Source organism: Myotis davidii, unplaced genomic scaffold (genome assembly GCF_000327345.1).
Source record: "Myotis davidii unplaced genomic scaffold, ASM32734v1 scaffold37, whole genome shotgun sequence".
NCBI lineage: Eukaryota > Metazoa > Chordata > Mammalia > Chiroptera > Vespertilionidae > Myotis > Myotis davidii.
Window position 1 is genome coordinate 29,416 of NW_006289395.1, and position 10,192 is coordinate 39,607.

Below are 10,192 nucleotides of genomic sequence, written 5' to 3' on the forward strand. Positions count from 1 at the left end.
CGTGCTAAGGCCCCTGACGTCAGTGGCCTCGAAAGAGCAGGGTCTCTAGACTCCGGGGTGGGGCCAGCTCTAGGCCGGTCCTAGGGGCTTCCCCCATTGCCAGGGCAACAGAAGCCACGTCTCCATGGCAATGAGGGAAGGCTGCCCAGAGCCTCCTTCCGGGATCCCCAACCTAGCGCCTCCTTAAACAAATATTTATCTGGAGCCTACCAAGCGAGAGGCAGTCTTCACGTCTCCCCAGGCTCCTCTTTCTCTCCTGCAAAGGGGTCTCTCCCCTCCCCTACTGCTGCTTCTCAATACTACACATTGCCATGTTCAATCGCTAATAGATTTCACACTCATAAATCTATTAGCACCATCCTCCGACCCTTCAGGTCTCAGTAAATGCTGTTATTCAGCCAATAGGCACTGACACCAAACTCCCCTCCACATGGCCATCCTCCACCCTGCAGCCTATCCTCAATCCCCACCTAGAGCCCTTTCTCTACCCCATTCCCACACCCCCATCTATAAACCTGTCCCACCTTCCATTTCAGTCTCCAGCCCCAGCCTCCACTCTCCATCTGCTTCCCTGCCCCTATCCGACCTTCCAGCCCATCCCTATTAGTCTCGTGGCCTTATCCTCCATCCTCACTCCTGATTCCCCACTAAGATCAGCACCACTCCCCCTGACCTCATCCTCAGCCCCTCCAGATTCCATCCCTAAATCACAATCCTTCATTCTCCTCTGAAAACTGGGGTTTCTCCTGTCTGCCTGTCCTAAGACCTCCCACACTCACACTCGGGCCTCCACACTCTCTCCTCCACTTCCCTGCGCTTCCTGAGCTCTGACTGCAGCACCCCAGTCCTGTACCAACTGCACCTCTCAAGCCTCCCTCTCTCATCTCACCCCTCCCAGGGACGGAACGGCCCACCTGGAAAAAGCAGCTCTGGCGTCTTTCCTTCGCTCCTGCAGCCCCCAGAGCGTCTCACCATCTCCCCAGCTCCAGGGTCTTCCTTCCCTTCCTCAGTCAGCTCAACCTGCTACCCTGATTTCAGTCTCAGCCTGGCCTGTCCCCTGCCCTGGGACCTCTTACCCTTCTGCTGTCTCTCCATTTTGCTAGAGCCAGAGAATGGTCTTTCTCTCTCCAGCTCCTCTCCTGCCAGCCACCTCCTTCTCACCCCAGAACCTGCTGCTGCCCCTCCCTGCCCCCTCATCCCTAGGCTCCGACCTCCTCCCACCTTCTTAGTGTGATCAGCCAAGTCCCCCTCCCCAGGGCATCCCGCAGGAGCCCAGAAGCCCAGCCCTGAGCCCACAACGTTCCCCTCAATCGCACAGCTTGCCTGGTGCTCTCCATTCTTCCCATCCTGTGCCCCTGGAAGAGGAGACTGAGGTGGGGGGGTGAAAGTGGCCTAGAGAATGGGAGGTCTCAGAAACAAGGCTCCCCGGACGGGAGAAGGAAACTCAGATTCCGGCACACAGGAGAGAGGGAAACAGGTGGTCATAAATAATAACGGGGGACAGACAGGGCACAGAGAAAATATCTGGGCAGAAATGAGAGCCCAAGAGGAGGAGAGGGGAGGCCTGGGAGCGGGGAGAGCAATGATGAACAGTGAAGGGGGTAAGTGGGAGGGGGAGGAGGGGTGCCTGGCTGACCCTTGAAGAGGACTGAGCAGGCCACAGAGGGCCTGAGCGGGGATCTGGGGGCGGGAGGAGCGTGCGTGGGAGGAAGAGAGAGACAGCATCAAGAACCAGCCAGCAGGGAGGGACGGCAGCAAGGAGGGGAGGAAGCGCAGGAGCGGAGCAAAGCTGGGGCCGGGGACAGAGGCAGAGGGCTCCCCAGCCAGAGGTCTCAGGCCAGACAGATGGAAAGGACTGGAGACCAGGGAGACAGGGAGAGCCAGGCCCAGGAGCGGGAAGTGGGGGGAGGAGGCAGGGAAGGGACCAGAGCTAATGAGGGCAGCGGGAGCTCTGAATAGAGCTCTGGACACGGAGACCGTGAACAGAGGCAGGGAATGTGAAGGAATGGAGTAGCCCTGGCTTGGTGAGCATCCTGCACACATCTCAACACATAGGCGCGCAGACACGCAGGCAGGCAGACAGACAGACACACACGCACATCCAGGCTTTCAGCTCTGCACCCACTCCCACTTGCCTGGCCTCTGCTTCTCTTCTGTAGGAACAAGGTTTCCAGCCCCCCCAAATACCCTCTCCCCTAGGCCCCAGGAGCCCAAGTCCCAGCCCACAGTCCCAGCCTTCCTCCACCTACACAGCTTGGCTATCGCCCTACCGGCCTTGGAGGGCGGTTGTAGCTCCGAGGCTCCGAGGGCCGCACTGGGGAGGGGCTCCCTGAGTCTCCTACCTTGAGGGGGGAGAGATGGGCGCGGCCCACGACCCCGTGGACGGCCTCGAGGTGGGACAAGTTCCTCTCCGCCACGTGCACCAGCTCGGGGGCGTTTACCTGGTTGGGGAGGTGGGCCGGGCTGTGCTCCAGAGGGGGTGTGTCTTCATCTTGGTAGCGGTATTTCTGGGGACAGGGATGGAAGTGTCACTGGGGCCGACCCAGTGCCTCGGGCTCCAGGCCGCCTCCTCTTCCCCCCTGCCGCCAGTGCAGTGCGGAAGGCCCTGGGGCCAGACCAGCTCCTCCCCCTCCCTCTCCTCCAGCCCATTGGTTCCCCTCTCTCCACCCTCCCACAGCCCCCTCTCCTGACCGGGCCTGGGCACCTCTCATCTCTTTCCAAATCCCAGCTCCAACCCCCAACTCCCCTTCCTCCCACCCTAGGACCCCCAGCCTTCTACCCAGCAAACTCCCTCCTCTGGCCTCTGTTTCTTCACCCCTCCCCCAGGCCTGCACCATAAATCCCTCCATCCTTTCAGAGCGACAGCCCCTCCGACAGTGGGACCCACATTCTCTACATCCATCCAGCCCCGAATTCTTTGCTTCTCTCATCATCTTCATCCCACTTCCCTCGTTGCCTTAATCCCACCCCCCAGGTTGTAACCTCCCTCCTCCCTATTCCAGTTGCTGCTCCTGCTCGCCATTCCATCCTACCACCACCCCACCCTCATTGCCTCAGTCTCCCCACTACAGCTTCTACCTCAGGAGACTGACTCTCCAGCACCTTCCATGCCCACGGCAGGGGCCTCAGTCAGGCCCTTCAGCGAGCAGGTACTTGGCATCAGCCCCCCAAGCAGGACAAAGCTAAACCTGGCCAGCTCTTTTTCCAAAGGCCCCGCTGGTTCCCAAGAAGTCAGCAGAGGGGCCCCAAGAGTCCGGCCCCACCCCAACAAATGCCCACAGCCCAGCCAGCTAATCGGATGTACGAGGAGGGGATGGGAGAGAAAGGGGAGGACGGGGGCAGCAGGGTTCAGGGAGGGGACAGGTATGGGTGTCAGGTTCCAGGGTCCCTGACAGGAAGAAGGTAGGGTGCTGAGCCTCAGGGTAAAAGCACGGTCTCCCTCTGGCCTGAAGGAGTGAAAGACCCAACATTACTCCCTTCCCAGCTAACCACCTGCCATCTCGAGGGCCTCCTGCGCTAGCTTAATAGGGGCACCAGCAAAGGAGATTAACTGGGGGACAGAGAGAGAGGAAAGGGGCAGCCGGAGACAGCAGAGAAGGGCAGCAACCCTGCCTGGTCCTCCCGCCTCTGCTCTGACCTCCCGCTGCTCCCCTTCTCAGGACCCGGCCCCCCACAGAAGCAGATCCTCCCAAACTCCAGGCTGGGGAAGGAGGAGAAGGGAACCGTCTGGAGGGGGACGTAGGATACACTCCCCAGTACACATGGGTAACAAAAAGAATTTCCTTCTCAAAAAAGTGTCTGGGAAGCCGAGCATACCCCAACATTTGGAGGCCAACAGCTGCATGATCCAACTGAAGGAAGCCTATCAAGGTCAATGCCTAATACGACAGTATGATTCTGAAATTTCCGAGCATGATGAACCAAGACGTAACTCAACTTTGGCTGTAGCTCAGCTTGCAGTAAAAGAACGGGGGGAGGGACATGGTGCTGGCAACATGAAGATTCTCGACCCAGGACACAGACAACTGGCATCAAGAAGTACCCTGATACATCTGAAGCCTCAAAGAAGGAAAACAGGGGCTCCTGAAGACGTACCCCGTTTTCTGGCCCACAGATGTGAAGAGAGCAGCAGTACCTGAGCTCCAGGGTTCAATGCCCCGGGCACAAAGAGCAGAGACGGGAGAGGAGGGGAGAGTATAAGCTAAGTGTCCGTCCTCAAAGGCTAAGCCATCTTCGATAACAGAATTCAGTGAAAGAGCTTGCTCATCCCACACCCGGAAAAAGGTGGTCTTCAGCCAGGACAGTGCAAGAACTAAGGGGCAGTGCCCCAGAACCGGGGGGTCCAGGCAGCTCTCCTCTCTCACTTCACAAGGCCCCCAATTCCCTGGTAAATGAGGCCGGGCCAAGGGTTGCAGCTTCGAGCTTAGGAGTCTGGGACAGGGTCTGCCCCATGCCCCTCCCTGTGCACCCCATCTCACAGAGAAGATTCCTGAACCAGATGATGAAATGCCAGGTGCACATAAGGAAAAGGGAAGCATGGGAAGGGGCATTTCATCGTTTATTCTAGAGAGGAGAGGGAGGTAAATGTTTATCACAGTGAGACTGCCATCACCTCTCTCTGCCCCACCCCTGTGGGGGAGAGGGGGTCCGGGACTGGGGGAAAGGCTCCTCCAGATGGGAGACAATGTGACAGAAATAGAAACAAGGTAAGGGACAAAGTTCCCAGAATGTGGCTGAAGGAGGTTAGAGCCTACCTTCAGCCCTTGGAAATGTTCTAAGTACATGTATGGGGGGCGGGGGGGCATCTGGAAAGGGGAGGGTGGGAGAGTAGCTCTGAAACCAGGAGGTGGGAGTTGGGGCCGGCACCTCTCAGTCCTCAATTAGGACATCTAAAGCAGAACGGATAGCAAGGGGGGATCCCCTAAACAGATGCTCAGGTCCCCTCCTGGGGCTGAGGCCCGGACCCGCGACAGCTCCAATGCTATTGGAACACCCCCAAGATATTAGGGCAGAAGAGAAGTGAAAGGCTTGGGGATCGCCGCTGTTCCTCCTCCCTGGGCCCCCTCCTCACTGTCGCCCCAGCTGCACAAAACAACCTGGCGCCGAGGCTGACACCCCCAGCACAGAGGGGTGTGAGTGAAAGTGGGTGGAGGTAAGAGGGGGGACCCCCTGCGCTTGTCCGCGAGACACTGCAACCCAGAGACCCCGCGCCCAGCAGCAGGAGCAGCGTCAGCGCTTGGAGCTCGCACCCTGAGATGTGGAGGGTCCGGGAGGAGGGGAGCGGGGCCGGAGCCCGGATCGCGGCACGTACCACGCAGAGACACATGGAGGCGAATCTGTTCCGAGCCGACATGGAGAAGGGGGGGGGGCGGAGGGGAGGGGGAATGACTTACCGGGGAGAGGTCTGCTGACGTCAATTCCGTTTATAACTCTTATTTGCTGGCAAGAGGAGGGCCTTTGCCTGTGTTATTGTTCTGTGAGCTGGAGTCTGGGTCATTCTGACCTACCCACTGACAGGAGGCGGAGCGTCACGGAGAGAGGGTGCGGGGAGACCCTCCGGGCCGTCAACTTTCCCGGCTCCAGCGGTTCCTGGCGGACTTGCCCGTCCACGGTCGGCTCCCTCCACAAAGAGAGACGCTCCTAACGTGCGCCCATCCATCGTCTGGCTCTCCGGGCCCCTTCTTCTGCCTCATCGCGCACCCCGACAACCACCAGGCCCCTAACTATTCCAAAGCCTCGCTAGACCGCTCGTCACTGCTGGGCTGTCAGGGTGCAGGGAAGGAAGCAGCATTTATCTCACCTTAGGACCCCCAAGGGGTCTACATTGTCTCCCACAAGCCCCGCCCCCCACGTCCCCAAAGACTGTGCATGTGGACAGCATCCCGGCGGGCGGACGCAGAGACAGCTCCTATTCTCACCGGTAGTCCAGCCCCGCCTGAGAGCCAGGGGGTGTTTTTCAAGAGTTTAAGGACCACAGATCCTCGTCTGCCCTCAAACTGATCTTCCCCTTAAATCATCCCTTTCAAAATCATATCTATCCCTCCATCCACTAACAGAAATCTTGAAATTAATGCAAATATTACCCTTGCTCTAATGTAAACATCCAAATAAGCAGTTCTCAAATTCCTTTGTCGTCCCCTGTCCAAATACCCAAATCTAATAAAATACTCAGGCTTTTCTAATAGACCAGTCCCTCATACCGCCAGACCCCAATTTTAGGTAATACTTCGTGTATCTTAAAGCTGACGCTCCAAATTCAAAGGAAACCTTTTCAATTTACCCCCAAACCCTTAAATTAAGAGGTATTTTTCTATTTTTTTTCTTTACCCCGCAGTTTCATACATTATTCATCCCCCTCCATGATTCCGAGTTCCAACTGCGTTGGAAGATTGCTCCCAAATGTGCTAATCTGTCCCAGACACCAGCCTCGAAAAATATTCACTAAAGTAAGATATGGTCCAATTTGCAGTAACCCACAAATTTTCCAGAACACCCCAAACCGACTGCCCAACAACGGCCTCAAAGCGTCTCTCCCAAAGATTCTCCCATTGAACGCCCGCCTTTCTTTCCCAAAGCCCAGTGAGCGGCCTCCCCAAATCTGCTCCTCTGGCTTCTCTAAAACGCTCACAAATGGCATGAAGGACGGCCTTCCCTAGAATCTCGCCAATGCCTCCTCTTTCCTGTGGCCCCGAGTCTGTTAGATGCGCCCCCAAGATGACCCCCAACGCCCTAGTTTCATATGTGGATAGATGCTTGGATCCTCAAAGGAAACCAAGTGCCGAAGGGGCGGGACTCGAAATGTCTTCAAGGATGGAAAAAAAAAATCACAGTTCTCCACTAGTGGGCGCTATGACCCAAGACCCCCCACCCCCCATTTCCTTTTTCCCTCCATTTTCCGTTTCCCGGTTGCCTAGCAACGCAGCTATCAAGGACTTTGCTGTCGCCTAGTAACCGTCTCCTTGGAACATAGAGCTGAGGTAGGAGGTTGTGCTCTAACGAAATCTGAACAGGCCTCCATCTTAGGAAAATTGAGACGTCAGATGGCCCAACCCCCGGATTCTCCTTTCCAAAGACCCTCGCGCCCCGCAGTTACTTAGACAAGCCCCTCAGACCCCGTCTCATTTTGGCACATGGGACCACGCCACGCCCCTGCCAGGTCAGCCCAGCCCTAAGGCCCCGCCCCTTTCCGAGGGCTGTAGCCCGCCAACCTGGAGAGTAAGCCAGACCTCGCCCACCTGCCTCCAGGAGACCACGCCTCCATCCACTCCCCGCCCATTTGCTCCCCGGCCTCCCCCGTACTGGCCTTTCGCCACGCCCATGTCGGCCAATGAATGAGGCCGCTGGCCACACTGCCCCGCCCCCGTCATCTTAGCTTTGCCCAATAAGGACCACCCGGAGGGATTAACCGCTTCGCCTCCGAGGGTTCAAATACCCCTGGTCTTTCCCCACCGTCCCCTTCCCCCGCAGTTCTGCTCCGCCCTCCGCCACCCGCGCCCGGCCCTCCAGTCCGCCACGCAACTTCAGTCGTCGCCGGTTACCATGGCAACGGCGGCAGCAGTGCGGAGAGAAGGGGGAGGGACGGGGGCGGAGTGGGAGAAAGAGATGCTCAGAGATCGAGAGACTCCTGCAGAGAGAGGCACAGAGTAAGAATAAGTGATAGCTATGAAAGCAGAGTTGGCACAAAGCACAGGGTAGATATCCAATACATGTTCCTTAAATTACTGCACCCGGTGTCTAAATATAGGTAATGGAAGATGGAGTACTCTCAGACGGAGCTGGGGAGCTCAGCGGCCTGAGCACCCGCTTCCCACATAGCATTTTGGGGGGGACAAGAGCCATGTGCCCCCTGCTGGTTCCTCCAGGGCTACCCTCCGCTGCCCTGGATAGAGAGGAACCACAACTCCCAACAGCCCCGTGGCAGCAATCCCCTAACACGGAGGGATCTTGTGCCTCAAGGCCTTATGGGAGTTGGAGTCCCCGCCATCCCGCAACTGACAAGTTTTCAGGCCAAGGAATGTGGCAAGCCTGAGTCTCTCTCCACGCCTCTGTAAAAGCCCAAATGCATCATCCTCTCTGTACAAGCTCCTTTCTTCAGGGGAGTTCCACCCTGGGCTCCATGGAAGAAGTGGGAGTCTGGAAGGAACACGGATAAGCGCCCCCTCCCAGAAGAGCTGCCAGTGCCAGGGAGCCCCTCACCCTCGCTCACACATGTGCACACGTGTTGGAAGCAAAGCCCACACATTCCAGCTGGCTTTCTGTGTACACCTGTGCACCGAACCACAGCCTGGGAGCCTAAGTCTCAGAAGCAGGCTAGGGCAGGAGACAGGAGGAGCTGAGGACCAGAGGACGTTGGAGAGAGCAGGCCAGAGAAACTGAGGCCCCCCCAAATCTACTGAAACCACAGGGGATGGGAGAGGGGTGCAAAGCAGCAGCGGGGGGAGAAAGGTCTCAGTAAGAGGGACAAGCAAGCAGCCTTGGCGACATAAAGGTCCTCATCCCCCAATCTCTTCCGTCCGTGCTCACACATGTGTAAGTTTGTGACAGGGAACATGTGTGTCCTCAGCTCCCTCCCCTGAAAAGCTGCAGTTCCCACTAAATATAACCCCCTCCCCAGCTTCTGACTCACCAGACCCCGCCTTCCCGGCCCCCACTTCCTGTCCCACCCCCCAACCCCCAGCTGCCTGCCACCAGCCCATGCCTCCCTCCACACACCAGGCATCCAGCTCTCCAGTCCCAGAGTCTCACAGCCAAGACCTAGGTATTCGGTATCCACCAGGAGCTCGCTTGTGCTCCCTGTCGTGATCTCCTGCCCTTTCCACACTCCAACCACAGGGACACCTTGTACAGATCCTCACTGCCGCCAGCCCTGCCCTCCTCCTACTCCTTTTCACCCACCGCCCGTCACCTTAAATCCAGGTATTTTCCGGCACCTTGAGCCCAAGTGTCAGAGGTAACAGAAACATTGCCCTCCATCAAATCTCCCTTTTACTCAACCAGGGGCAGATACAGTGTGGGAGGAGAGGGAGATATTGGGCACCCACCTTGCCCACCCCCAAATTTTGCACCACTCATCTGGCCCCCCTCCTCAAATCCCCTTTCTTCCAAAACCTCCCCCTCCTCCTCCTCAGGAACCCGCAACCTCAGCTGCTGTAACCTGTGTCTCCCATGGGAGTACCCCAGAGCCTAACCTTACTTGGTCCATTCCCTCAGGTGATCCTTGTCAGGCCCCAGCCCTCCGACAACTCCCAACTCTCCCCATCCCACATGATCATGATGAAACCCTAAATTAACAGTTCCCTCTAATTGAGAAAGCACCCCCAAATGTATCTACCAGAAGACGCTGTTTCTATAGCCTGAAGGCCCACCCCTTCTCACCAGCTGACACCCCCAGAGCAGTCAGGCCTTCACAACCAATAACCTTCTACCCATACCGAAAGCCCCCTTAAATCAGACAGGGCACCCAGAGGCCAGCTTGTCCCCCAGGAGGAAAGAGAATCCCCCCCATAGTCCACCTTCTAACATACAGGAACAGGACTCCCATGTGAGCCAGGCTTCTCCTTAAATAAGTCTCTCTCAAATATGGTTGATGAACCCCAAAACCTACCAGACCCCCAAACCAGTGTACCCCAAATTTTCCATTTCTCTACAGGTACAAAGGGATGACTCCAGGGGGCACCTGTGGCCAAACCCAGCGTTTGCTCATATGTGAACCCCAAACTAAATTAGGACCCCAAATACATCTTCTGATGCTCTAACTCCAGGACCCCCAGCCCCAGATTAGGCCGGCCTAACCCCTCCCCACAAACTCATACCCTCCCCCAGTTTAGAGCCCCCCCACCATCATGCTTACCTTGGTTGTCACTATACAGAGACAGTCCATGTTGTGGGGCCTGGCCGCCGCGGCGGGTAGGGGGCTCTGACTTCATCGGAGTTTCGTTCCTCTCCTCCGTGGGTTCTCACCCCTCCCCCCTCCGCACCCCACTTTTGCAGGGGTGGCCAGGATGGGGGGAGGGGTGAGAGGGGAAAGAAGGGGTTGGAGAAGGGAAGGGTAGGGGAGCGTGGGAGGGAGGGAAAGGGGGTCCTAAAAGGGAGTCCCCAATGGAGGGGGGGCTTGGGGAGCACACCCCGGTTCTCAGGAGGGGCGGGGGCACCGGGGGCTAGCAGCCCCGGAGTTCGGGGGCTGGGGCATGAG

At 57.6% G+C, this 10,192-nt stretch overlaps 1 protein-coding gene across 15 annotated transcripts in view; it reads right to left on the reverse strand.

The window, feature by feature from the left end:
- DLG4 (discs large homolog 4) overlaps positions 1 to 10,192 on the reverse strand; it is a 23,612-nt gene that overhangs the window by 11,983 nt on the left and 1,437 nt on the right. For 4 of the 15 annotated variants that reach the window (XM_015562554.1, XM_015562553.1, XM_015562552.1 and 1 more), the window contains one exon: positions 2,442 to 2,507. In XM_015562554.1, the coding sequence (XP_015418040.1) occupies positions 2,442 to 2,507 (66 nt within the window). Of the gene's footprint in view, positions 1 to 2,342; positions 2,508 to 3,816; positions 4,159 to 5,311; positions 5,377 to 7,208; positions 7,335 to 7,538; positions 7,699 to 9,850 lie in introns of those variants that run through there. The other 11 variants (XM_015562549.1, XM_015562547.1, XM_006761619.2 and 8 more) reach the window with 10 other exon arrangements.